This window comes from Mrakia frigida (assembly GCF_051309035.1).
Source record: "Mrakia frigida strain ATCC 22029 unplaced genomic scaffold BDY24scaffold_12, whole genome shotgun sequence".
Taxonomy (NCBI): Eukaryota; Fungi; Basidiomycota; class Tremellomycetes; order Cystofilobasidiales; family Mrakiaceae; genus Mrakia; species Mrakia frigida.
Window position 1 is genome coordinate 525,312 of NW_027481269.1, and position 24,943 is coordinate 550,254.

Here is a 24,943-nt window from a genome sequence, read left to right on the forward strand (position 1 = left end):
AACGAATGAAAGGGAAAGGCGTAGGAGACGATTCTAAGGGTAGAAGAGGAGAGGGAGAGGAGGAAGAGGGAGAGAAGGAAGAGGGCCTTTATCTCTAGAATTAAATGAACGATAGGTATTCTGATACCTGATCCCAGCTTCTGGAGTACTCAGGGTGTTCTCGTTCAATTTTCAGTGCTGCAACGCAGTTTTGGAAGGAATGAAGCTTGTTTTGAAGAGGGGCTACACGACGCGTCAAAAGGACCCTCCTCTCGAAAAAGCAAACTGAAAAGAACTCCCTCCCTCTGCCCTCCCTCCTTCCCCTCCAACCAACACCTTCCACCCAACTTCCTTCTCTTCCTTCAACTCTACTACCATGGCTCGAACCAAGCAAACCGCCCGAAAGTCTACCGGAGGAAAGGTGCGTCTTCATTCTCGTTCTTCCTTCCGCCCTCCTTTCCTCCCTCATCCTCTTCTCCTCGAACTGACCTTCCCTCCCTCTTCTTTCTTCTCCAGGCCCCCCGAAAGCAGCTCGCCACCAAGGCCGCTCGAAAGTCCGCGCCCGCCGCCGGTGGAGTCAAGAAGCCTCACAGATACAGTGAGTTCTGTCTTCGACGTCGTTGTTGAGCTCTTGCGTCGTTCGAAGCTTGAGAGCTGACCTCTTCTTTCTCTTCCTTCTTCAGGACCCGGAACTGTCGCTCTCCGTGAGATTCGACGATACCAGAAGTCGACTGAGCTCCTCATCAGGAAGCTTCCTTTCCAGCGACTCGTCCGAGAGATCGCTCAGGACTTCAAGACCGATCTTCGATTCCAGTCCTCGTTCGTCCCACCCTTCCTTTCTTCCCCTACTTCGACCTTCACCTTCTCGAGTTCAAGCTGACCTTTCTCTCCCTTCCTTCGTTCTTCCTTCTCTCACAGCGCCGTCATGGCTCTCCAGGAGGCTTCTGAGGCTTACCTCGTCTCCCTCTTCGAGGACACCAACTTGGCTGGTAAGTCTTCGTCTCCTCGCCTCTCTCACTCTCTCCTTTCTCGACGCTGACTCTTCTTCCTCTTCCTTCCCTTCCTCCAGCCATCCACGCCAAGCGAGTTACCATCCAGCCCAAGGATCTTCAGCTCGCTCGACGACTCCGTGGAGAGCGAGCTTAAACTTGCTTAAACCGCTCGTCTCGCCTCGCTCTCGTTCTTCTTCATCCACCCTTTTGGTCCTCGGTCTTTCGTCTTTGCTCTTCTTTAACTTTAACGTGTTCTATGACATGTCATGCCTTTTCTTAATTATCTTCTCGTGCTCGTGCGATCTTTGAACCTGAAACGAGAGAGGAGGAGACCTTTAAATCGGTGAAGCTCGAACTCGTTTCGTCCTCTTCGTTCACCCGTCGAGAAGGATGAAAACGGATGAATCCTGCTTGTCGTATCATGATGATTAGTAGTAGCACGCAGGTGTGGAGATGTAGCAAAATGAAAGACGACGGGACGGTGAGAGGAAAGAACAAAGCAGACGGGTGAGAAAAGGACGCGACGCGAGCAAGCGATAGACTAGAGGGTCGAAGATAGTTCTGAAGGTCGTACTTTCCTTCCCTTGGATCGATTGAAAAGTAGAAGTCGTTAATTCATCAAGAGATACCAAATCTAGAGAGCGTGAGATGAGAAAGCTACAAGATCGTAAAGTGCCCGACGCGCCGTCGTCTCTCCTTTGATCCCTCCCACAGTCCTCACTTCCTACTCCACACTCTTCCCTCCGAGCAGGCCTCCAGGTTGGCAAAGACGCTGCCACGACGTCCAGTGCGAAGATTCGAGGTGGGCGATGACTTCCTGAACCCTCGTCGAACCGGACCCCGACGCGTCCGAGGAGAGCTGTAGCGGAGTCGAAGACGAGGTCGAGGGAGTCTTCCCTTTGCTGTAGAGGGAACGAGTCGACCTAGAAGGTCAGAAGTCGATTCAAGATGGAGAGAAAGGAGGGAAGAAGGAAAACTCACAGGCAGAAATGACAAACTGAATCGCCCGTCTTCTTCTGCTTGACGAGCTTCTCCGTCCAGAACTTGAGGAATTCCTCACTGTTGGATCGACGGGGGAGAAGAGAAGAGAGTCAGCGTCGATTTCTTCCTTCTCGAAGAAGCGACAGCACTCACCGATCGATTCCAGACGAGGGGATCCCCGATGCGAACTTCTTGTCGAGCGAGTTGCTGCCCTTCTCGACCTTCGGAACCACTGAGGAGGTAGCATCTGGTGCTGGCGCTTGAGGAGGTTTGGGTACCGGAGATTCCAACCTGGGGGAAGGGACTGCGACGGGCGAGGGAACGGGAAGAGGAGCTGGAGAAGGCGAGGGTTCGACGAGGCGAGGGTGTTTGTTGTTGTTGAGAGCTTCGATGGGTTCGGAGGGACGTTGGCGCTTTAGGGAAGGTCGGGGGAGGGGTGATGATTGGCAGGAGCACGTCTTGGTGGTGGCTTGAGCGGCGATGGATCCTCGGGTTGCTCGTCGAGTGGGAGTCGGGTCGTTCTAATGCGAAGAAGAGAACGGCCAGCAGTCAGCTCGTCGGCTCGTCCCTCGAATGAAAAGTGCGAAAAAAACGATTCGGGCGTACCTCCTCAGTGTTCTTGAGGTTGGCGAGCTGTGAATATGAAGCAAATTGAGGAAGAGCATCAGTGTCGGAAGGAGAAGAGACGCGTCGACGACGTCGCATCCAGAGCAAGCCCAAACTCACGAGCTCAGACGTCAACTTCGAAGCCTTCTCCACCTCCATCTTCAGCTTCTTCTTCTCCTTCTCCAGACCCTCCAACTTCAACCCCGAAGCTACCTCCTCCGCCCTCCCCAGCACCAGCTCGGCCTCCAAAGTCTCCACCTCCTCCTTCAGCTCCTGCTTCTCCCCTTCCAGCTCCTCCTTTTCCCTCTCCCACCGATTTTCCTCCTCCACCTGTTCCAGCACCAGCAGCTCCTTCTCTCCAATCGCAGCATCCTTCTCCGATCGAGCCAACTCCAGCTCCAACCTCGTCTCCTCGAGCTTCTTCTCCAACGCTTCCCGCTCCTCCTTGTGCCTCGCAACCAACAGCTCCTTCTCGTCAAGCACCGACTGCTGACCCATCTGAGCACTCCCCTTCTCGATCCTCAAATCCTCCACCACCTTCTCCAACCGAACCCTCTCCTCCGCCCTTGACACCACCAATAATCTCTTCTCCTCCTCCAACCTCGACACGTCGACCGTCCTCGAGTATCGCCCTTCCTCCAACGCCAGCCTCAAACTCTCGACCTCTTGCTGCAGAGCGAGCTTCGACGCATTGAGATTGGCGTAGCGGGCATCGTTTGTTGCTGAGACCTCCACGAGCCGACGCATTGTTGACGAGAGGAGACCGAGTTTCTCCTCGACCGTCTTCGAATCTGCAGGAAGACTAGCATTGATGCCGGTGAGGTTGGAAGAGGGGAGAGAAGAAGAGGGGGTTGAAGTTGACGAGGTGGGAGGTGCGAAAGCGACGAGAGGACGCGTGGTGGACGAGGACGCGACGGGAGGTTGCTGGGAGGAAAGGGGAGTGGGAGCCGAAGGTAAGGAGGAGGGAGTGGGTGAAGGGGTAGTAGACATTGACCTGGATCGATCGTGATCTGGGGGTTGAAGTGGCGCGGAGGAAGGGAGTGCTTGGGAGGGCAAGACGAGTGGAAGTCCCGACGAGGAGGGCGGACGAGGGACGACGAAAGGTGAGAGGGAGGAGGGCGACATCTTGAGAGAAGGAGCGTAAGAAGAGAACAGGGCGGAGGAGGAAGGGGTAGGTGATGGCCTTTCGTTGAGAGGGTCGGAGGAGGTGGAGGAGAAAGGAATCCTCGCTGTTGGTGCGGACGGTGTTGTTGACGCTGCAGTCGTCGCCGGGGTCGGTGTAGGGGTTGGTAAAGACGATGAGGATAGACCTGATGCGAGCATCGAACTGTCGATCAAGCGGCGAAGTACAAAGAGAAGATCAGGACCGAACGCGTCAAAGGACACTCGTAACGCGCTCGAGTTGAGATTGCACTCACGTCCAAGCTCCCCTCGACGATGCCGTCGAAACTTTCTCTCCCGACACCACCACATTACCCTCCTCGCTGTACTTCTCCCCTTGTGCTTCTTGTGCCTCTCTCACACCCTTCAAGAGATACAACGCTCGTTCGAGCACCAGCCCTTCGCATGCCGTCGTCAGATGCTCTCGCAACCTGCGTCCCGTGAAGAATCTGTGCGAAGGACATTTGGGACATGAAAGCTTTCCATCGTCTCCTCGATGAGCGGAGAGCTCTGTTTGCGAGCAAATCGAGTGGCAAAGGAAGTCAGCGTCTTGTTCCGAACGAAAGAGGACGAATGGTTTGTACGAACTGGCGAAGGGTGTGGTGATTGACCTGGGGGTAGCGTGGAAATCTGAGTGATGAGAGGAAAGACTACTCCGGCCGCCGAACGTTTTCGAGCACAACGGACAGGTACGGAGGGCGGAGGGAGGGAGGAGGGTTGAGACGATTGGATCCGAGCGCTCGAAGTTGTTCGAAGGCGAGGGGAGAGGAAGAGGATTGGTAAGAGAGATGTCGATGGGAGGAGCGATCTCTAAGTTGTTTGACGAGGAGGCTGAATAGAAGGAAGGAGGTAGAGGAGTGGAGGACGAGGAGGTTGAAGCTGCCGAAGTCGACGTTCCGAGAGGGCCCTGCTCGACGAGAAGAACCTCCCTTCCCTTCCCCTTATCCAACCTCCGAGGCTGCTCCTCCATATCGACGTCTACGAGATCCTCTTCCGTCCTGGATTCCGAAGAAGAAACGACCTCCGAAGGCGTATCGCCTCCTACGAGAGCAGCGGCTCGACCCTCCTCCTCCTCCTGCTCGTCCCTCCTCGCCTCTTTCTGCAAGCACCTCAGGACGTGAATTCGGAAGGCGTCGGCTGGAAGAGCGACGAAGAGACAGGAGGTGCATGTGAACTTGTCGCTTTCCTCTCCTCGGTGGAAGACGAGGTCTGGGGAATGCGAAGGGGAAGGAAGGAAGAAAGGTCAGCTCCGAGCTCAACAAGTCTTTCTTTCGCCGACCATAAGAAGGGAGCGAACAAACCTCCGAGAGCGGTCTTGATGGTCGTCTTCCGATCGTGCCAGTTGTGTACGTGATGGCTTCTCGCGAGGAGAGTTTCGTAGCCGGTGGGGCAAGAAGGGCAGAGGTAGAGCGTCGGGGAAGAGAGGAGGGAAGGAGGAGGAGGACCAGTCGATTTGGTTGTGCTGATCGCGCTGGAAGGAAGGGTAGACGGAGGAGGGTTGGAGGGGTTGGAGGTATCGAGAGGAGGCATTCGAAGAACGAGAGTTGGATTGAGAGCCCGGGAAGGGAGTCCAGAGGAAGAGGAGGACATGGCCGTTGGTGGAAGGGCTGAAAGCTAACGAGCTCGAGACGCGTGAAATCTCCAGCGTTTTTCTTTTTGAAGCCGACTTATGGCTCTCTCAATAGGGAAGAAGCTGATGAAGAGCACTACACAGTGAACAAGAAGCAACCGTCAGATGCAAAGCAGTCACAGAAAGTGTGAGCGAAGCCCTCCTCCGGTCGAGACCAGGTTGCGTTCCTTTTCTTCCCAGACCCCCGAGTAAAAGATCACATCATTTTCATTTTGAGAAGACGAGCACAGAGAGTCGTTTAAGAAGCGCGAAGAGAAAGAAACCGAGAGCCGAACGAAAGAGAGGGGAGAACAAGGCTAAGGAAAGAGACGAAAACCTAGGAGAGAGCAGTGAGAGATGAAAGGACGAAGAGAGAGAAAGAGAGCTATGCAAAGGAAGAGAGAGGAGAGGGTACGAGACAGACAGCTATAGAACTAGACTACGAGGAATTCCGAGCGGGCGGTGGGAGAGATGGTGAGCTGAGTGCCGACGACGCGTTTCAAGCGAAGACCTCCAACGAAAGAGCGAACCGATCCAGAGCTGCCGCTTGAACGAGCGAAAGCTCTTCCGACTCGAGGAGGTGATCTCCGTGAGGAATGGTCGGCGGTGCGTCGAGCTGTAGCAGAAACAAGAAAGGGAGGGGTCAGGACAAAGTCGACGCGACGAGGGAAGAAAGAAAAGGAGGGGACGACTCACCCATTTCCCAACAGAAAGAGCTCCTCCGAACCGAAGAAGCCTCGAGAGAGTGTCACTGAGGACGACGCTGGACTGGAGGGACGAGTCGGCGAAGAGACCAGGGAGAAGTCGGATGAGGGAAGGGAGGTTGGTCGAAAGTCGAGCAAGTTCGTCGGTCTCAGCTGCGTCGGGTGCAGCGAGGGATTCGGTGAGGAGGACGGGGAGTCTTTCGAGAGTCTCGATGAGATCGAGGGCGACCTGGAGAGAAGAGGAGAGAGAAAGAGAGAGTCAGTCAAGGTTCGAAGGAGGACGGGAGAGACGAAGAGAAGAAAGACGTACCTGGCCAGTCGTGTTCCAATCCGTCACCCTGACGTTCCTCAGAGGCTCGAGAAGCTCTCTGATGAGCTCGTGGTCGTCTCGGAGAACAGCTTCGGGAAGAAGGTCTCGGACGACGACCGTAGCAGCGAGATCGTAGAGCTTTGCGTGGAGGAGGTGAAGGTACCGAGTGTAAGGGTCGTTTCGGTCGTTGGCGGTGTTGGCCTGGAAGAGAGAGGAACCAAAAGAATGCAGAAGAGTCAGAAAAGTGGGAGAGAGGAGAGAAGGCAGGAGAAAAGGAGGCTCACCTTCGCCTCAGCGATCCACTCTGCCGGAACGAGGAGTTTCTCGACGACAAACTTCTCCTTCTCCTCGTCGTTTCCAACGTTTCGGAAGAGGAGCTCCTTGATCGAGTTCTCTCGGCTGAACATAACAGGAGGACGAAAGAAGAGAGTCAGTCATCAGAAAAGGAACGGAAGGTCGAACTACCGAAAGAAGACTCACGACTCAGGAAGCTCGAGATGGAGCAATACGAACGTCGCCTGCTCCCAAAGACCCAACTGTTCCAACTGGGACGCATAACTCGCCGTCAAAGTGTTGGCTGAGTTGCTGCATCCGACCACCTCCTCCCGATCATCCTCATCCACCATCGCAGGAGCCTCCCGATCCTCGAAATCCCTGCACTTCATCGCCAACGACAGGACCGTGTAGAGATGCCAGGGTAGCCTGAAGTCGAGAGGTGTGGGACCGAACGCCGAGGGGTCGAGAGCGGCTTCAAGGGGAGTAGCGGAATCGACGGCGAGGTTGAGGAGGAGGAAGAGCGCGTCCTGGGTGTCCTCGGGAGTGGCCCACCTCGTGAGATCCTTAGCGAGCGAGGGACGTTCCTGGTACCAAGGAAGAGGTCTAGCTGGGGAATGCTTGGGCGACGAAAGAGCATGCTCGTATCGTCGAAGTCCATCGGCGAGGTTGGAGTCGAAGGAGGCTCCGTACCAAAGGTGAAGACCGAACGCTCGTTTCCAGTCGAGTCCTTCTGCAATGGCGACCTCGGGAGACGAATCCACTGGATCCCTGGCCTTGACTCCTTCCGAGAAGTCGACGATTCCGGCGAGGAGAGAGTAGACCTTCCTGTAGTCGGCACTGATGCTAGCGTCGACTCGATGTTCCCTCCATTTCTCGAGTTGAAGGAAGACGTCGTCTCGGAAGGCCTGGTTTCCTCCTATCCGAGCAACGAGGGTAGCGAGTCGAAGATCTCCTGCGTCGAGAGCGGCTGCTGCTGCTTGCTCGATCTGGTTTCCGGTGAGGAGGGTGAAGACTCGAGCTGGTCCTGGATCCTGAGAGTTGAGGAGGTCGTGATCGACCGAGGGTGAGACGGCGGACTGGAGCCATTTCGAGAGGGCGAGTTTCCGACGGATAGGAGCGACTCGGTTGATGAGTTCCTCGGAAGCGGTGGGAGGGAGTCCGAGGTCGATCTCGTCGAAAAGAGCGTTCCCGAGTCGCCAAAGTTGAGCTTCGGGGGTTTGGTCGTCGGCGGAGAAGTTGGTTGAGAAATCTCGGAATCTAAGGGAGGAGTGAGGAGTAGCGACGGGGATTCCTTCGTCCAATTCGATGCCGGTGTTGGCGAGCTGAACCTCGAGGAGGCGGCGAGATCGATTGGATTCGGTGGTCTGAGGTAAAAGAGGGCATGCGACGCGTCAGAACGAGCAAAGAAGGAGGACTGAAGGGGAACGAAGCTCACCGAGTCACTAGAAAGAAGCTTGATCTGATCCAGCTTGACTGACGAGCCAGATGCTGGTGAGCTGAGAAGGTGAACAACGAAGAGGACAAAGAAGCCAAGTCAGCAATTCGGTTCCCGTCCGTTCCCTTTTCCTCGTCCTCTCGACCTCCACCTTCCGGAAACTCACCTCTTCTCCTTCAACCCACACACCTTCCCCATATGAACCAACGTCCCATCCGGTCCCCACCCAACCCTGAACGACCTCCCCATCATCAACCCAGCGTCCGCAAACACTCCCTCCGCCTGAGGCTTGACGAGACTCGAAGCCGACGCGATCCTCGTATACTTGCGACTCGGTCGAGAGAGAGGAGCTTCGTTGATCTCGAAGGAGGGTCGCTGTGAACGGGAAGGACGAGGAGGAAAGAGAGTCAGTCCAAGACGCTCGAGAAGAGAACGAAAAGAATGACTCGAAACTCACCTGCGACAGATCCTCCATCCCCTCCTCTGCCCTTCCCTTCCCAGCTCCAGCTCCAAACACCGACGTCCCCAGCGGCCTCTTCTTCACCACACTCGCATTCCCGTTCATCGTCGTCGAACTCTGCTGGAACCTCGGCGACGAGACCGCCTTCTCTCCTCCTCCTCCTCCAGCATCTCCCGTCCCAAAGAACGAAGCCTGCATCACCTGCACCTTCCTCGGTTCCACCCCGACCACACTCCCCCATGCAGGAGCTGCTCCTCGACTTCGACTTCCTCCTCGGCTGCTCCTCTTCTCCAACTCCGAGGCGTGCAAGCTCCCCTCCCGGTCCTCCGACTCCGACGTCCCCATCGTCGCCTCGTCGTCCTCTTCCTCCTCATCTCGAGAGTAATCCCCATCCTCTTCATCATCCTCTCCTCCTCCATTCGGAGACGCGTCCATCGACTCGTCGCTCATGACCCCGTTATCGTCTTCCGATTGACGACCCGGGTGACAAAAACCCTCTCGTCGTCGAGGAGCGTCGGTGGTGGATCCCGTCTTGGAAGGTCGAGGGAACTCGTGGGAGGAGGAGGATCGGTCGTCGTCGTCCGAGTCGTAGGTGGCGATGGGAGGAGCGTCTTCGTCGTCTTCTTCGTCCTCGTCCTCGGAGCGGGAGAGGGATCGTTGAGTTCGTCGAGGAGGAGGAACTCGAGGAGTAGTCGAAGGCTGCTGTTGATCGTCCGACATATCGTCTCGATCCCCATCCTCCTCAGGACCGATAATCTCATCCTCGTCCGAATCGTATCCCCAAGCGGTGAAGTGAGGCACCTCGAACACCCACGTCCCCGTCTCCGCCTCCCAGCTAACGAACACCAACCCATTCGCCGCGTTCCCCTGGAGAACCTTGGCGTGCTTCTTCATCCTAGGATGGTTGACGTCCCGAATCGGCTCCTTGGTCGCCTTGTCCGTAGGGAAGCAGTTGTAGATGGTGATCCTCGACCGAACGTTGAGTCCAGCTCCTCTGGGAGGTTTGGGCGTTCCTTCCGGGTAGACGACGACCTCCTTCTTCCTGAACAGAACGTAGGTTTCCGGGATGTCTCGCAAGGATGGGACCGAAGTGAGATCGACGGGCTCGAGGAACTCGACCTTCCCGTAACCCTTTCGACCGACGACGAAGTTGGAGAGGGAGGTGAGTTCGTGGTGACCCTTCCTGGTGAGTTCGTCCATCGAGGGAGTTGTGTAATAGTCTCCTTCTCGAAGAGCAGCGACCGAGACGGGTCGGGAGGCTGGGGCGGGAGAATCGTTGAAGTCGATACCTCGTCGAGAGGAGGAGGTGGGTCCGGAGGAAAGGGTTTGAGGAGGAGCTCGTTCGACGACTTTGGAAGGGGTGTCGACGAAGCTGTTGCTGTTGGAGATCGAGTTGTTGAATCCTCCTCCGACGGGAGCTCGTCGAGCAGGAGAGAAGGTGTCGTTGAACATCGAGTTCGAGACTCCGAGGGAAGGATCGAAGGTGACCTTGGGTTTCTCTCCCGAAGCGAGGAATCCTCCTCCTCCTCCTCCTGACGATCCGTTCAGCGCTGGCGATCCCATCGACTGACTGGCTCGAAGGACGTCCGATCCATCGACTCTCCTGTCGAGAACGAGCTTCTTGACGCTGCTCCTCGAGACGAAAGCGTTGGGACTGAGAGCGACCGACGCGTCGTCGCTGAGACCCGAGAGTCTGGCTGGCGATCCTCGTCCTCCTGCGTTGAGCGATCCGTTGAGGCCTCCTGGGCTTCCTCCACTGAACGACGGCATCGACGGCGAAGCAGCGAATCCTCTGAGCCTGGTGAGGTTCTTGGTCGACTGAGGCGTTCGACTTCGACCGGAGAGAGCGACGAGGGGGGCCTTCTTCGCTGACGAGATCTCGAACGACATCGGAAGTGCTGGACCAGATTGGTTCTCGAAGAGAGGGTTTCGACCGTAGGGGTTCTGATCGATCGAAGCTTGAAGGTTCTGCTGAGGTTGCTGCTGCTGTTGTTGCTGCGACTGTCCGAGCTGACTTCCGAACATCCCTCCTCCTCCTCCTCCGAGAGTCGATCCGAACATTCCTCCAGCCGGCTTGGGAGCAGCTCCGAAGAGTCCTCCTCCGGCGGCCTGAGGCTGCTGCTGCTGCTGGGTGTTGTTGGTGGATCCGAAGAGTCCTCCTCCTCCTCCGAACATGCCTCCTGCAGCGGGAGCGGGAGCGGGTTGGGAACCGAAGAGACCACCAGTGGGAGCTGGCGAGGCTGGCTTGGGAGCTCCGAACATGCCTCCTCCTCCTCCGAACATCGAGGGTTGCTGCTGCTGCTGAGCGGGCTGCTGAGGTTGACCGAACATTCCTCCTGCAGCGGGAGCTGGAGTGCTACCGAAGAGACCTGTCGACTGCTGAGCGGGAGCGGGTTGGGAACCGAAGACTGAAAGAAAGAAGGTAAACTCTTCGGTCAGAAAAGCGGGGGATACTTGCGGTATGGTGTAGTGTAGAACTCACGACCTCCTGAGGCGGGCTGAGCTCCGAAGAGACCTCCAGCAGCGGGAGCGGGAGCGGGAGATCCGAAGAGACCTGTTCCTGCTGGCTTGGGAGGTTGAGCACCGAAGAGTCCTCCAGTCGCTGGAGCAGCGGGAGCTCCGAAGAGACCTGTCGAGGCTGGAGCTGGGGTAGCACCTGAGGAGAGGAAGAGGACGCAACGAGAATGCTTAGCGAACGAAAGCCAAACGGGGGAGGGAAACGAGACGAAAGCTCACCGAATCCTCCGAAAGTCGATTGCGGAGCGGGTTGTTGCTGCTGCTGCTGCTGAGGTTGCTGTCCGAAGCCTCCGAAGGTCGACTGAGGTGCGGCTGCAGGAGCCCCGAAGGCGGGTTGAGGAGTAGATCCTGAAGGAGGGAAAGGAATCGCGGTCAGCTCTGTCTCGTCCCTTCTCTCTCTTCCTCCCACCTTCGAGAACCCATCTCCACCTCTACTGTCGACTTGAGACTCACCGAATCCAAATGTAGTCTTAGGAGGCTGCTGTTGAGCGGCTCCAAACCCTCCGAACGTCGACGTCGAAGCAGCCGGCTGACCGAACCCTCCTGCCGCTGGCTGCTGAGCTCCAAACATTCCTCCGGCTGGAGCAGCAGGCTGACCGAACGCTGGCGTAGTCGAAGCGGTGGATCCAAAGAGACCTCCTGCTGGCTTGGGAGCTCCGAAGGTGCTAGTGTTGTTGCTTCCGAAGAGACCTCCTTGAGCGGGCTGCTGCTGAGGAGTCGAACCGAAGCCTCCGAAGGTGCTGGGAGCGGCGGGAGCTCCGAAGGTGTTGGTGGGCTGCTGCTGAGGTCCCTTTCGGTTTTGCTCGTAGTCCTTGAGACGGAGTTCCTGTGGGTTGGGAAGGATGGGGAGGGGAGGGAGGAGGCGACGTGAGAAGGGTCAGATTTGGTTTTGAGGACGCGCGAAACGGAGAAGGACTGAGACGAAAATGAAAGCGAGACAGGAAGAAAGATGGAGCTCAGACTGACCTCCAAACTGGCGTACTTGTACTCGGGCATCGAGGTGATGGTCTGGTAGTAGTCGTTCGTCTTCGCTCCTCCAGGTTCGCTTCCATCTTGAGTCTGCTGCCAGGCTGGCGAGGCTGTTCCATTCGCAGGAACTTCTCCAGGGACGGCAGCTGTTGGTGGAGCATCGAGTGAGGAGGAAAGTGGGTGAGAGAGAGAGGTGAAGAAAGGAGGAGGGGAGGAAGGAGAGTGAGAGAGGGAAGGGAGGAAGGAAGGAAGGAGAGATCAGCTTTGAGCTCGAGCGAGCTGCGAAGGGCGAACGAGACTTTCAAACTTACCAGGCGCACCTCCGAAACCAGTGGTCTTGGGAGCACCAAAGAACCCTCCCGAAGCGGGCGATCCAAAGCCTCCGGTCGAGGTTCCAGCGTTAGAGCCAAAGCCTCCTCCTCCTCCAAAGACTCCTGCTGAGGGTTGAGCGGGAGCTCCGAATCCTCCTGCCGCTGGAGAAGCTCCGAACGCGTTGTTGGTGTCTAACGAAGCCGGAGATGAAGAGGAGAGTCAGATGAGCTTGAGTCACAGCTTGATTCGAGTGGAAGAGATAGAGAGAGAGAGGAGGGAGAGGAGGGACTGACTGCTTGAACCGAAGAGGCCACCTGAAGCTGGTTGTTGAGCTCCAAAGGCGGGAGCTGCTGAAGCACCGAAAGCTGGACGAGGTGCAGAGGAAGCTCCGAAGCCACCTGTGCGATATAAGAAACGTGCAGGGGCAAAGGGGTGAGTTTAAAGGGCAGAAAGGACGCGAAGGAGAGCTTGAGGGAGGAAGGAGCAGGACGCACCAAAGGTCGACGGAGCAGGAGTGTTGTTTCCTCCTCCAAAGATGGAGTTTTGCTGAGGTTGAGCTGGTTGTCCGAAGGGAGTAGCGGGAGCTGCTCCGAATCCTGTATACACGCGCAAAGAGGACGAGTGAGTATGGATCAAAGGAGAAAGAAAGAAAGAGAGCGACCTGAACTGACCTCCTCCTCCTCCTCCGAATCCTCCTCCTGTTTGAGCTCCTCCTCCAAAGATTCCTCCTGCTTGAGGTTGTTGTTGTTGTTGTTGCTGCTGTTGTTGCTGCTGGTTGTTCTGTCCCCAGGCGTTGTTTCCGCCTCCGAACATGGTGGAGAGAGGAAGAGAGCGAAGGTGGTGGCGAGGGAGGGAAGGAGATGAAAACGATCCGACGGCGCGATTCGAGTCGAGTCTCTAGACGCGAATTGAACGAGAAAGTTGAGGCGGGAAGGTGTGTGTAGAGGGAGAAGAAGAGTGAAGAGAACCCTGTACGACTCGAGAAAAAGAAAAGGAAGGAGAAGGAAGCGGTTGAAGGCAAGAAAGACACCTCGAATCGAACGAAACTTGATCTTCTTCTCTGAAACGGAGACGACGACTTCTCCTTCTCCTCAACGACGACTCCCCTTTCTCAAAAATGTCAGCCATCCACCCTTCTCGAATGAACAACATCCCGTCGGGATCTACCGCTGCTCAGCAACCTCCTCTTCAAGATATCCGAAGGGAGGACGACCTCCGGGAACGAGTCAGATCCGCCATCGATCGATCCTCGACTCAAGGCGGTGGTGGACCTCCTCCTCCTCCTCCCAGGGACGAGCGACCTCGAGACAGAGACGAGCGACGAGACGAACGACCTAGGGATCGAAGGGACGACAGAGACGACAGGGACAGGGATGGAGGAGGAAGGAGAAGAGATGACGACCGAAGGAGGGAAAGGTGCGTGTTTCTCCCTTCTCCTTCCTCCTTCCCCTCCTTTAAAGCCGCTTCTCGAGCATTTATATACCCATTCTTCTCACCCACTGACTCTTCATACCTCTATTTTCATTAGATCCCGCTCCCGAGATCGAAACGACGGTCCTCCTCCTCGACGAGACGAACGCGAAGCTCCTCCTCACCGATCCGACCGACGTCCCTCGCCTTCCTACACGCCTTACGCTCGTCAGGACGACAACAGAGGTCCTCCTCCTCCTCCCAGAGGTGGAAACGAAGGTGGACGAGGTGGTTACGGGGGTGGAGGGGATCGAGGTGGATATGGAGGAGGAGGAGGGGACAGAGGCGGGTTCCGAGGTGGCGAGGGAGGAGGAGGAGACAGAGGAGGCTTTGGAGGTCAAGGAGGAGGGCACCAAGGTGGCTTCAGAGGTGGAGGAGGTGGTGGCGGTGGAGGAGGACCTATCGGACCTGCTATGTTGGAATCGTGAGTTCTTTCCTTCTGTTGGTCGAACGAGAGAAGGAGGAGTCGAACGTCGAGCTGACCACCCTTCTCCTTCCCGTCCTTCTCCCTTCTCCCTCTTCTTTCTTTCAACCTATCACCCTCCACCAGTCGCCGAAAGGAACGAGACGCCTCCTCCTTCGTAGTCTGGCCAGCATCTCCCAAACGAGCTGCTCGAGAAACGTACGTCCCAGTCACCTTGACCCACTCCTTCCTTCCCTTCCCGTTGCTCATCTGCCGCCTTTCCTTTCCTCTTTCGTTCTTGAGATCTCCCGGTGGAACCAAAGCCAAATCCTCTTCCAAATCGAAATCATCCTCTTCCAAACACAAGTCCTCCTCCAGGAAACGTCGCTCGACCCCTTCCTCCTCCGACGACTCCTCTTCCGACGACTCCGAGGAGGAAGAACGACGACGACGAAAGTCCAAGCACAAGTCCTCTTCGTCCAAGCACAAGTCTTCCAAGAAGAGACGAGCGGACGACTCGGACGACGACTCGGAGGAGGACGATCGAAGGAAATCCAAGTCGTCGAAGCACAAGTCGTCGAGGAGGTCCAAGTCGAAGAGGGACGAGAGCGAGAGTGAAGAGGAGGAGAGGGAGAGGAAGGACAAGGGCAAAGGGAAGGCTGCGGGGGAGGATTCGGAGGAGGAGAGGGAGAAGAGTTTGGCTAGGAGGGTGGTCGAGAAGGGAGACGCGTTCATGCCTCCTTCCCACGAAGACGAGGACGAGGAGGACGACGACGCGGATATCGTGGGACCGGTGCTGCCCGAGAGTAGGGATGGGGGTGGAGCTGGCTCGAAGGAGTGAGTGCTCGTTCTCTTCGTTTCTTTTTGAGTGCTTAGTTTGACGTGCGAGGTCGAGGAGAGACGAGAACGAGACGAGACGAAACGAGGCGAATAGAGAGCTGACCTTGTTCCCTCCTCCCTCCTCTCTCTTTTTTGCAACCTATCAGCTTCGGAGGTCACCTCCGACCAGGAGAAGGATCCGCCATGGCCGCCTTCGTCGCGGACGGACAACGAATCCCTCGACGAGGAGAGATCGGACTTAGGACGGATCAGATCGAGAAGTTCGAGGCGACCGGTTACGTGATGAGTGGATCGAGGCATGTCAGGTTCGTATAAGCGCTCGCTCTTCTTTCCCTGTCTCGGTGGATTCGTTATCGTCTCGTCTCGTTGCGAGACGAAGACGTTTCGTCTTCGAACCGACGCGTCTCTCAACACTCGCTGACCTCCTCTCTATTTCTCGTTTTGCGCCGAAACAGGATGAACGCCGTCAGAATGAGGAAGGAGAACCAAGTCATCAGTGCCGAGGAGAAGAGAGGTATCCTCAAGATGCAAGGAGAGGAGAAGGCGAAGAGGGAGTCGATGATCGTTTCCAACTTCAGGGAGATGGGTGAGTCGGAGTCGCTTCTTTTCTTCCTTTCGTTTACGTTTCCTCAAGCTGATCACCTGCTTTTCCTGTTTTCTATCGTTCAGTCTCCGATCACCTCGAACAAGGAGCTGCTAGGAACCGAGGGAACTGAACGAGCGTCGCTCAGCGTTCGTTCGTCGTCGATCTGCCTGTTTCTCTCTTCATCTAGTCTATCCCGGTTTGAACCTTCGTCGTCGAGAAGTAGTTTCGATATCATGTATACGATCTCCTCTACTCTGCTCGAAAGATCTGCGAGCATACCTGCCGTCTAGTCTACCGACTAAGCCCTCAAAGCTCGTCTCGAGTCCTCGACGTGCTCCTGGGAACGACAACTGGGTCGGCAGGGTCGATCTCAGCCCATCCTGGCCAGACGTTCTGCATGGTCTCGAAGTTGAGGGAGGGGTAGTTCTCGTTGATGACGGGGATCCTGTGAGGGAGGGAGAAGAAGAGGAGGAGGTTAGAGATCGACGCGTCGTGCTCGCTACGACCTTCTCGACCATCGTCGCTGCAAGAAGGGCATGAAAAAAAAGAGAGTTTGACTCACAGAAGATCATACAAGATCTTATACCCAGCCTTGTTCAAATGCAGCCCATCCCTCATCACCGAGCCGACGTTCTTCTCTCCTCCTTCAACGGCATCGACGACCCCGTTCCAAAGATCCACCACAGGAAGCTTGGTCTCCTTCGCAACGGCGATGACTGCCTCAGCGTACTGCTTGGTGACTTCCGGATCCCGATCGAGAGGTCGAGGGTAGATGGCTGAGGCTCGGTCGTCCGGGGAGATGGGAGGAGGAGTGATGAGGACGATGGAGGTTGAAGGGGAGGAGGTTCGGACGAGGGTGATGATCTTGTGGAGGTTGGAGGTGAATTTCGAGAGGGAAAGCTGGGAGGAGAAAGGGAGGGCAGGGGGTGTGAGTGAGCTGGTGGAGGTTGACGAGGAGAAGGAGAAGAGGGAGGGAGAGGAAGGACGGACGTGTTGAGGAGAAGGGGAGATGCAGGCGTCGTTGGCTCCGAACCAGATGGTCATTAGCTTAATCTCTGGAGAGGACGAGGTTGTAGAAGCGAGAGTCTGTTGGTAGGTCGAGATAAGCGAAGTGATGAGTTTGAGAGAGAGAGAAGCGAAAGAAGGGAGAGAGCTCACCTGCTCGAGGATTGGAATCGCCCTGTTTTTGTAGGAGAGCCCATGTCAAGTCACGAGAAGACGTAGAGGACATGGAGGAGAAGCTTACCACTCCGTGTTGTAGCCTCCGAACCCCCTGTTGATCACATCGAGCTTCCTGTAGAGGGAAAAGAAACGTCCAGCCCTCGAGCTCAAGCTCCGCCTCCTCCTCTCGTCGTTCGAGCTCACCTGCAGTACGAGTCTGAGGCTCGAAGAAAGGTCAGCTCGGTACGAAGAAGGTCTATAAGAGTGTCTGCTTACAAGCAAGACGCTGATTCAACGATCCCTCCTCCCAAGTCTGAAGAAGGAAAAGAAAGAAGAGGTTGGTTGAGCTTCGTTCTCCTCCGAGCCTTCTCCTTCGATCCATCCCAGAACTCACCTGAGTTAGAGAATCTCCAAAGGTGAGGAGAACGTTCTGAGGCTCGAGTCCCATAGCGGCTGCGAAGTTTGAAGAGCTGAAAAGAAGAAGAAGGATGCAGATGACTGTAGAGAGCATCGACGGAGAGGAGGGAAACAGTCGATGAGCTGATCGTCCTCTTTTTCCCCTTCAACGTTCAAAAGCTCGTTCTCCCTCCCTCGGTTCCTGGATGCAAACGAGCTTCTTCTCGACCTCATCTAGTCCCTGGAGTCAGCAGAAAACAACCCTCTGGCCTAGTCCTTTGCCTTTCAAGTGGCTCGAGCTCAGCCTCTCCAGCTCCTCCTCCTCTTCGCCTCTCTTCGTTTCGGACGGCCAAGGACTGGGAAATGGATCTTCATCGCCTGTAGAATGGACCTCCTCCCACCCCTCTTGGTCCTCCGGCGAAACCAACCGAACAAATCGTACCAGCATCGATCCAAATCGAGTTGATGAGCTCGACGATTCCTCCTCAGCCTTCGTCCAAACCTCTATCCCACCTCCCTCCCTCCTCTCCTCCCCGTCTCGCTTTCTCTTCGGTCTCTCGACAGTTGTTCCGATCTTCGAGGAGGTTTTTTTTGGCACCAAGGATTCTCTTCAGGAAGGAGGGCGAGAAGGTTTCGTCCCAACTGCTCCCTTTGGACAACGGTGCGCCTCTTCCTCCCTCTTTCTCGATCTTGCTCCTCAGATGCTCTCATCGCACCGAGAACGCCGTGCCCCCAAGGAGCAAGCATGGAGCGTCAGGTTTCTCATTGCTGGTTCACCGTCTAAAGAACCTTCTTGACGTTTATACCTCCTTACGCGCCTCCTCAGCCCAAGACCGAAAACCCTTTTGCGACGTCTCTCTCTCTCTCTCTTCTCCTCCCGGAACTTGAAACCAACCGTCTCTACGTTCCGCTCTCCGCTCAGCATCTTCGCCCATGCATCGGAAGGATTCGTTTCCTCCCGGAGATCAACAAAAGCGGCGGAAGGGCGATCTCTTCTCGATGTCTTCCTGCCTCATTTATCGCGTCCGGCGGCGCACCCCAGGAGGAGTGATCGCCTCGACGACCTTCCTTTGTTTTCAATCAGGCCACGGCCTCTGCAGCCTGAGGCCTTCTTTGGGACGAGGACGGCGGTGATCCTCCCGACCTGCCCTGTCAGGAGATCGAGTCTATACGGCCCGTCGAAATGCTCGCTCTTCAAAAAGCCCATCTCGTGTCTCCTCTCTGCTTCCTCACCAACCACATCCTCCTCTTCCTTCACTTCACTTTCAACCTTACCCACCCCCACTCGACCCACTCCCTTCTCTCTCAACAATGCTCGCTGCCTCTGCTGCCCTCGCTCTCGGTTTCGCTGCTACAGCCCTCGCCGCTCCCCTCGCCGTCCGACAGGACGCGTCCAACATCGACGTTACCATCCTTCAATGTTAGTAGATATCGCGCCAGGTCTCTGTCTCCTACAACTTTTACTGACCCTCCACCCATCTTCTCCTCCCTCAGACGCTCTCACTCTCGGTTCGTCGAAATCGTCGACAGCTCGTCCTCACTTCGGGATGTCTCACTGAACTGACCATTTTCTTCCTCTTTGGGCCCATCTTCTTTCTCTTCACAGAGCACCTCGAGGACGTTTTCTACACGTGAGTTCAGCATCATCTTGTTCCTCGTACGATTCTTACATCTCTCTCGATCTGACCCTCTCCTCTCCTCTGTTTTCTTTCCTCTGTTTTCTTCCTCTGTTTTCTTTCTCTTCTTCAGTGAGGCTCTCGCCAAGTTCGACGAGGCCGCTTTCACCGCTGCTGGTTACCCCACTTGGGTCCGAAAGGTACGTTCTCCAGCTATCACTCTTTGGGATCTTCGAAGCTCATCGCTGACCTTCAATTCCATCTCTCCCTTTGCGTTCCTATTTACAGAGAATCGTCCAAATCGGACAGCACGAGGCTCAGCACGTTTCTTTCTTGGCTGGAGCCCTCGGAGAGTCTGCCACTTCTCAGTGCGAATACTCTTTCCCTTACGATGGAGTGACCGGATGTGAGTGAACGTTTTCTTCGAGATGGGCTAGCCTTAGCTTGCTAAGAAGCTAGCTACTTGCGAGTCGGTGGGCGCACTTATTTTCGCGATGGTTCGCGTTGTCGTCCTCTTGTCGATTCGTTCCTGCGTCGCCGTCGCTGACTTCCCTCCTCCCCTTTCGCTCGCAGTCCTCGGACTTTCCGCCATCATCGAGAACGTCGGAACTTCTGCTTACCTCGGAGCTGCTTCTCTCATCACCGATCCGGCTTACGTCGTAAGCCCCCGCGCTCATTCTATCCTCCTCACCCCTTGCGAGAATTGAACTAACGCGTCCTCCCTCTCGCTTCTCCTCTCCTCAGACCGCCGCCGGATCCATCCTCACCACTGAGGCTAGGCACCAAGCGTGGCTGAACTCCGCTGTTCTCAAGGGATCTGGTGAGTCCTCTCTTTCGACGGGTCGGGCTACTTCTGCTTCCCTTCTCTCCGTCGCTGACCTTCCTCCCTTCGCTCTCCTCTCCTCCTCTTAAGCTTGGTCTGGACCCGAGGACACTCCTCTCGGATTCTCCCAGGTCTTCACCATCGCCGCCGCTTTCATCACCTCCTGCCCCGAGTCCAACCCTACCCTTCCCGTCGTCGCCTTCCCCGCCGCTACCATCGAGCCCGCTGCCCCTGCCGCCGGAGACAAGATCGCCCTCACCTACACCTCCACCGCTGGAGCCACTGAGAACCTTATCATCTTCTCTGGATTGACCTCCTCCGTCAACGCCATCATGGACGGATCCGCTACTCTTCCCTCCACCCTTCAGGGTATTGCTTGTGAGTCCTTCGTCCTCGTCCTCTTTGCTCTTGTTCCATCAGCGGCTGACCTCTTCTTCCCCTCCCCCCCTTTCTCAGACGGTGTCATCTCTACTGCTACTGCTGCCGCTGACGTTACCGACGCCAACACCGTCGCTGGGTGAGTCTTTCTCAACTTCTTTCCCTCCTCACTTCGCTCGTCGACATCTCGCTGACCTTTTCTTCTCCATCTCCTCACAGACCCATCATCTTCAACTTCGGTCTCTCGTCCGACGCCGTCTCCGCCTAAAAAGCGAGTCGTTCATTGCCTTCTCTTCGTTCGCGTTCGAAACTTCATCTGTATCTTTTAGTTCATTGGACGCTTCGCTCTTCGCTCTTCTGCCTCTCTTATTTTAATTACCTCAGGTTGCCTTAATATTGCTCCCTCTGTAACTTCAGATCAAATGAAGGTCTCCACATATCTGCTCCCGAGTGTTCGACGAAAGGGAAGAAAGCGACTCGTCTTCTTCGACTTCGTGCGACGCTCCTCTTCCCTTCTTAGACTCTCTGCTTTTTTCACGGTGGCTGCGTTTTCCTACAGCATGCTGCTTCTCTTATATAAAGTCCGGCGGTGAAGACGTGATGGACTGAAGAAGTGGTCGAGTGTTGCATGAAGACGAGAAGAAAATCGAATGATGGGCGACGCGATTCGACTCGACTTCCCCCTTTCCCAAACGCTCTCCTTCGAGATTCGCACTTTCTCGGAACCAAATACCTTCTCTTAGAGTGATATAGTCTTAAGCATGCGCGACTGGGATCTCAACCAACCGTTGAGCGGTCCTGAGACGCGAGCTAGCAAAACGTAAACAAAGACGAGACGGTCGAGAAAGGACCTAAACAGCAAAGAGGGCCAAGATGAGGCTCGATTAGCCCCCACTTTGAGGACCGTACTATAGTACATTTGAAATCTAGCCCCAAGCCGTGGATCGAGCTCGTGGTATCTACGAACGAAGTGAGGAAAGGAAAACGAAAAACGAGCGTGCGGCGACGCGCCCGTCCAACTCAACCCTCCAACACCTCGAACTTGACCTTCTCCTTCAACTTCTCCAGCCTCAGTGACCTCCTTCCCCCAGATACCATTCTTTCCACAAGCCTCGGATCCAGTTTCTCCAACTTCAGCACCACCTCTCCCACTTCTAATCTCGGATTCGAGGTGAACGATTTCAGCCCTCCGACAACGAAGAACCAGAACGGCGCCGACGTAAGGTAGGAGGGTAGGTAAGGGAGAGTGATTTCGAAGACGATTATGAGGTTTCTGATTTGGTTCTTGTCGAGGCAGAGGGAAGGGATGTTGCTCGCCTCGCTGTTTCCATGTCCGAGCGAAAGTAAACAGTCGCGAAGAACGATCTTGCGTAGGCGAGGCCAGGTCGTTAAGGCTGCTTGGACGGAGGGAATGGACGGTGTGGTGCTTTGGAGAGATGAGAGGGCCGAGAAGGTTGCGAGGGAGGGGTTGAAGAGGTGGAGGGGGGGGTGGAATCGACCGATGGTTTCAATTCGAAGCTCGTCGACGTCCAGCCGTCCTGAGGGAGGGAGACAATCCTGCGAGAAGTAGAAGTCGGGCTCGTCATAGTTGTCCATGACGAGGGTACAGATCCTGATTTGCTCGAGGGAGAGGAACGGCTCGACGTCGGGTCGGGAGGTCTGAGAGGTCAAAGGAGAAACAGGCCAGAAGGTGAGCTCATTCACTTTTAGCTCGAGCTCTGAGAAGAGATGACTCACGAATCGGGTACAGAAGAGTCTTCTAATCTGTTTTGGTCCAGCCAAGACGACTTTTACATAGAGCAGCAGGGAGGATACTCCAAGGAAAGCGAAGGAGACTCGGGAAGTCCTTGCGAGAGTGGGCGCGTCGCAGAACGCGAGGATGTGGACGGTGAAGCTTTGAGGGAAGGGCGTGATGTCGGACGTTTGACTCCTCTTCTTGAAGTTAGCTCGAATAGAACGAAAGAAGGACATGCCGGTGGTTGGACGGTGAAGTGATTGTTTCCGAACGAGCTGCTTTCTGTGCTCGTCTTTTCCCTCGACAGGAGATCCGTTCTTTTCGTTTCCTCGGAGAAGCAACCAAAACCTAAATGAAAGACGATCATCCATCGTACTCATCGCCTCCTAGCATCGCCTCCAACCTCAAACCGAGGTGGTACTCGCCAATCTCGTACAGCAAATCGTCGAGAGTGTCACCCGAGATGATGCTCGGGAGATTGCTCATGCTGATCGGTTTTCGATGATCCGTTACACGATCCTGCGAAAGCAAAATATCGTGGTCAGCTTGAGAAACGGTGAGGCGAGATGAACGAAGAAGAGCGACGGAAGAGTATCTAAGGGAGGCGTTGGGAAAGACGACGAGGTGAAGCGACTCACCTGCGGGAAATTCCAAGTTCGAATCTTGTCCCCTCTCTCCATCCCAGGAATCTGACTTTTCCTCTCTATACGATCCTTCTCCAGCTTTTGAGCCAATCGCTGAGCGTAGATCTTGGCTCGAAGCATCGTCCAGGCCAGAGATCGGTTCTGTTCGATAGAGAACGAAAAGAGAGGAGGAAGCTGGTCAATAAACGAGAGACGGAAGCAGACAAAGATTGCAGACACGTCACTTGTCGAAGGGACCTCGAGGAAGGGAACGAAGAGCGGCGAGGAGAGAGATGAAGGAGACGCGCGACGAAGAGAGTAAACTCACGGCGTGCTGGGACCTTCCTTGTTGGCAACCGACACTAAGCTTTGTTGGAAGATGAGTCAGACGAACGGCGGACTCGGTTTTGTTGACGTGCTGCGAAAAGAGGGCGAAGGAGAGCAGAAAGAGAAGGGGTGGAAGGTCAGCACGACGCGTCTGGGGAAGGGAGGAAGAAACGGGCACGAACCTGACCGCCAGCTCCCGAAGATCGATAGAACTCCATCTTGACATCCTTCTCGTCGATGTAAGAAAGATCATCGACGTCGACGTTCTCGGATATAGGCATGACCTGCAGAAGTCGAAGAGAAGGCGAGGTCAGCGAAGGAGAACATCGAGGCCGTCTCCTTCAGCTCAACGCTCTTAGCGAAAACCTCAAAGCGATGTCAAGATATTACTCACCATAACAGCCATTGTACTCGTGTGCGTCCTCCCAGCCTTCTCCGTCGCCGGCACCCTCTGCACTCGATGAACACCACTCTCCCACCTCAGCTTTCCGTACGCTCCCGCCCCCTTGATCTCCAACTGAGCATCCCTCAGTCCCTCTGATGCGTTCCCCATCCGACTCTCCTCCATGATGGAAACCTTCCAGCCTTGTAGAGACGCGTAACGGATGTACATCGCCATCAGCTCACTCGCAAAGAGAGCTGCCTCGTCTCCTCCGGATCCTGACTTGAGCTCGACGATGCAGGAGAGCTCGGATTCGGTGGAAGGAGGAAGAAGGAGAGTAGGGAGGGTTGTGGAGAGGAGGACGTTCAGGGATGATCGTAAAGATTTGATCTCGGAAGAGGCCATTTCTCGCATCGAGGGATCCGGGTCTTTGAGGAGCGGGAGGGAGTCGGCGATGGCCTGGTCGAACGAGAGAGGAGGAAGTGAAGATTAGTTTTCTGAGCTGATTGGCACAGAAACAGTCTGCCGATCGTCCTATGAACAGATTCTGGCATCAAGGGAAGCAGAGAAGGCAGAGGGAGATCGGAAGCGACGCTCACCTCCTCAAGATCCTGATACTCCTTCCAAGCCTCTGCTAAAGGTTCCAGCACTCGTAGCCGCTTCGATTTGCTGACAGAATCAGACTGGGAGTCCTCTTCGCTGACCTAGAAACAAGAACATGAGGAAAGGAAGCCAGGAAGCTCAGTTTGTGAGCTTTGAAGCGGGAGGAGGGAAGGAGAAAACGAAGCTCACCGAAGCCATGAGATCGACTCTCTCCTTCGCTCTAGCTTCAGCAATCTTTGCGATCTGACTAAACTGAGTCTCGTTGACCTTGGCTGTCGTCTCGTTGACCTTGGCTGTCCTATGGAACGACCGGATTTGGCGAAGGGAGGAAGAGGGAGATTGGCATGCGAGGCAAGAGGACGACGAGGTGAAAAGGGAGGAGGACGAGGAGGCTGTCGACCGAGCGACGTAAGGAGCTGAAGAGGTCGCTCTTTTTGTAGGACGTGGTCTAGAGGCCGACGAGCATGCTCTTGTTGAAGCTAATAGTCGAGGAGTGCGAGCCAGCGCAGAAGGTGAAGGGAGGATCATCGACGTTTGAAGGGACTCTCGAGCTCAACTTCGAAGCTTCGATTTCTTCCTTCCTCTCCTCGACGTTCTCTTGCTCCCAACTCGTCTCGGTCGCTTCGAACAGCACGCTCAGGCGACGAAGAAGAAGGTCATCAGCGGAGCCAACTCGACGCTCCAGATGCAGAGGTACACTGGGTTGATGGACGCGAGGGAGTTGATGGTTTATGAGAGGGGATTGATAGATCCTCTCATGGTGTTCGGCTCACCTGTTACTCTTGGGATGCGTCAGCAGGATTGGGAGGTCTTGGAGAAACAGCAGCTTTCGTTCCTTCGACGCGTCCTTCATCTCCCCCCCAATTCCAAAACCGCTCCTCTCTTCCTCCTCACCTCAACCCTCCCCATTCGAGTTCGGCACCTCTTCCTGAACCTCTCCTACTACCACTTCCTCGCCACCTCTCCTCCCTCCTCCCTCACCCATCACGCTCTTCTTCACTCCATCTCCCACCCTTCCTCCTCCCTCCATCGTCTCAAAGACCTCCTCGCCTCCCACTCCGACCTCATCAACCTCCCTCTCGACACCTCCACCCTCTCTTCCATTACTTGGCTCGAGGATACTCAGCTGGATCTCTACAACACCACCTTCCTCGGCCTTAGAGAAGAAGCTGCACGCTCGCCGTCTCTTCTTCCTCTCCTCACCCACCACCTCCCAGACCCCATCCCTCACCACATCCTCTCAATTCCCAGCGTTTCTCACGGCACTACCCTCCTTCGCTTCCTCTCCG

The 24,943-nt window shown here is 55.7% G+C and overlaps 8 protein-coding genes across 8 annotated transcripts; 3 read left to right on the forward strand and 5 right to left on the reverse strand.

The window, feature by feature from the left end:
* Positions 1 to 355: 355 nt before the first annotated feature.
* Positions 356 to 1,125, forward strand: BDY24DRAFT_339719 (histone H3; the record flags this gene model as incomplete). The annotated part of the gene is made up of 5 exons (XM_076637377.1): positions 356 to 400; positions 496 to 577; positions 663 to 798; positions 898 to 968; positions 1,049 to 1,125. 5 exons carry the CDS (start codon positions 356 to 358, stop codon positions 1,123 to 1,125), a joined length of 411 nt encoding a protein of 136 aa, XP_076497509.1.
* Positions 1,126 to 1,519: 394 nt separating this feature from the next.
* Positions 1,520 to 5,318, reverse strand: BDY24DRAFT_386629 (uncharacterized protein). The gene is made up of 8 exons (XM_076640134.1): positions 5,021 to 5,318; positions 4,308 to 4,928; positions 3,977 to 4,229; positions 2,679 to 3,885; positions 2,559 to 2,585; positions 2,106 to 2,473; positions 1,953 to 2,030; positions 1,520 to 1,873 (listed from the first exon to the last, which is right to left on the reverse strand). The coding sequence occupies exons 1-8, from the start codon at positions 5,307 to 5,309 to the stop codon at positions 1,696 to 1,698; spliced, it is 3,021 nt and encodes a 1,006-aa protein (XP_076497510.1). The 5' UTR covers positions 5,310 to 5,318; the 3' UTR covers positions 1,520 to 1,695.
* Positions 5,319 to 5,827: 509 nt separating this feature from the next.
* BDY24DRAFT_414552 (nucleoporin family protein) lies at positions 5,828 to 13,124 on the reverse strand (the record flags this gene model as incomplete). The annotated part of the gene is made up of 16 exons (XM_076643329.1): positions 5,828 to 5,944; positions 6,025 to 6,261; positions 6,343 to 6,543; positions 6,627 to 6,741; positions 6,823 to 7,982; positions 8,054 to 8,114; positions 8,220 to 8,428; positions 8,511 to 10,921; positions 10,996 to 11,169; positions 11,250 to 11,378; positions 11,484 to 11,856; positions 11,997 to 12,145; positions 12,311 to 12,502; positions 12,605 to 12,709; positions 12,806 to 12,907; positions 12,983 to 13,124. The coding sequence occupies 16 exons, from the start codon at positions 13,122 to 13,124 to the stop codon at positions 5,828 to 5,830; spliced, it is 5,877 nt and encodes a 1,958-aa protein (XP_076497511.1).
* A 2,047-nt stretch (positions 13,125 to 15,171) lies between these two features.
* On the forward strand, positions 15,172 to 15,900 carry BDY24DRAFT_339549 (NKAP family protein; the record flags this gene model as incomplete). The annotated part of the gene is made up of 2 exons (XM_076637366.1): positions 15,172 to 15,329; positions 15,480 to 15,900. Coding segments are annotated over 2 exons (579 nt in total), but the record flags the coding sequence as incomplete, so codon positions are not given.
* Positions 15,901 to 15,916: 16 nt separating this feature from the next.
* On the reverse strand, positions 15,917 to 17,282 carry BDY24DRAFT_414554 (SGNH/GDSL hydrolase family protein; the record flags this gene model as incomplete). The annotated part of the gene is made up of 8 exons (XM_076643330.1): positions 15,917 to 16,055; positions 16,173 to 16,510; positions 16,601 to 16,696; positions 16,769 to 16,790; positions 16,857 to 16,904; positions 16,976 to 16,988; positions 17,048 to 17,084; positions 17,166 to 17,282. The coding sequence occupies 8 exons, from the start codon at positions 17,280 to 17,282 to the stop codon at positions 15,917 to 15,919; spliced, it is 810 nt and encodes a 269-aa protein (XP_076497513.1).
* Positions 17,283 to 18,255: 973 nt separating this feature from the next.
* BDY24DRAFT_434403 (ferritin-like domain-containing protein) lies at positions 18,256 to 20,281 on the forward strand. Its single transcript, XM_076644151.1, has 10 exons — positions 18,256 to 18,587; positions 18,662 to 18,676; positions 18,774 to 18,798; positions 18,917 to 18,983; positions 19,072 to 19,189; positions 19,357 to 19,442; positions 19,528 to 19,603; positions 19,697 to 19,984; positions 20,063 to 20,123; positions 20,204 to 20,281. Exons 1-10 carry the CDS (start codon positions 18,479 to 18,481, stop codon positions 20,250 to 20,252), a joined length of 894 nt encoding a protein of 297 aa, XP_076497514.1. The 5' UTR covers positions 18,256 to 18,478; the 3' UTR covers positions 20,253 to 20,281.
* Positions 20,282 to 21,004: 723 nt separating this feature from the next.
* BDY24DRAFT_440790 (uncharacterized protein) lies at positions 21,005 to 21,955 on the reverse strand (the record flags this gene model as incomplete). The annotated part of the gene is made up of 2 exons (XM_076644554.1): positions 21,005 to 21,643; positions 21,722 to 21,955. The coding sequence occupies 2 exons, from the start codon at positions 21,953 to 21,955 to the stop codon at positions 21,005 to 21,007; spliced, it is 873 nt and encodes a 290-aa protein (XP_076497515.1).
* Positions 21,956 to 22,068: 113 nt separating this feature from the next.
* Positions 22,069 to 24,373, reverse strand: BDY24DRAFT_350580 (uncharacterized protein). Its single transcript, XM_076637703.1, has 7 exons — positions 23,844 to 24,373; positions 23,651 to 23,755; positions 23,064 to 23,510; positions 22,852 to 22,953; positions 22,671 to 22,760; positions 22,358 to 22,504; positions 22,069 to 22,238 (listed from the first exon to the last, which is right to left on the reverse strand). The coding sequence occupies exons 1-7, from the start codon at positions 24,180 to 24,182 to the stop codon at positions 22,083 to 22,085; spliced, it is 1,386 nt and encodes a 461-aa protein (XP_076497516.1). The 5' UTR covers positions 24,183 to 24,373; the 3' UTR covers positions 22,069 to 22,082.
* Between the last annotated feature and the right edge of the window lie 570 nt (positions 24,374 to 24,943).

What these genes read in the sequence shown, in the direction of transcription:
- BDY24DRAFT_386629 (XM_076640134.1), bottom strand. Translation starts at nt 5,309, where the DNA reads ATGTCCTCCTCTTCCTCTGGACTCCCTTCCCGGGCTCTCAATCCAACT. An exon ending in TCGTCGAGGGGAGCTTGGAC is followed by an intron (nt 3,886 to 3,976) that starts GTGAGTGCAATC and finishes CTTGATCGACAG; the next exon opens with TTCGATGCTCGCATCAGGTC. An exon ending in TCAGTTTGTCATTTCTGCCT is followed by an intron (nt 1,874 to 1,952) that starts GTGAGTTTTCCT and finishes TTCCCTCTACAG; the next exon opens with CAAAGGGAAGACTCCCTCGA.
- BDY24DRAFT_434403 (XM_076644151.1), top strand. Translation starts at nt 18,479, where the DNA reads ATGCTCGCTGCCTCTGCTGCCCTCGCTCTCGGTTTCGCTGCTACAGCC. An exon ending in CTCGAGGACGTTTTCTACAC is followed by an intron (nt 18,799 to 18,916) that starts GTGAGTTCAGCA and finishes TCTCTTCTTCAG; the next exon opens with TGAGGCTCTCGCCAAGTTCG. An exon ending in CGCTGTTCTCAAGGGATCTG is followed by an intron (nt 19,604 to 19,696) that starts GTGAGTCCTCTC and finishes CCTCCTCTTAAG; the next exon opens with CTTGGTCTGGACCCGAGGAC.
- BDY24DRAFT_350580 (XM_076637703.1), bottom strand. Translation starts at nt 24,182, where the DNA reads ATGATCCTCCCTTCACCTTCTGCGCTGGCTCGCACTCCTCGACTATTA. An exon ending in GAGTCGATCTCATGGCTTCG is followed by an intron (nt 23,756 to 23,843) that starts GTGAGCTTCGTT and finishes TCTTGTTTCTAG; the next exon opens with GTCAGCGAAGAGGACTCCCA. An exon ending in CTTCGGGAGCTGGCGGTCAG is followed by an intron (nt 22,761 to 22,851) that starts GTTCGTGCCCGT and finishes CTCTTTTCGCAG; the next exon opens with CACGTCAACAAAACCGAGTC.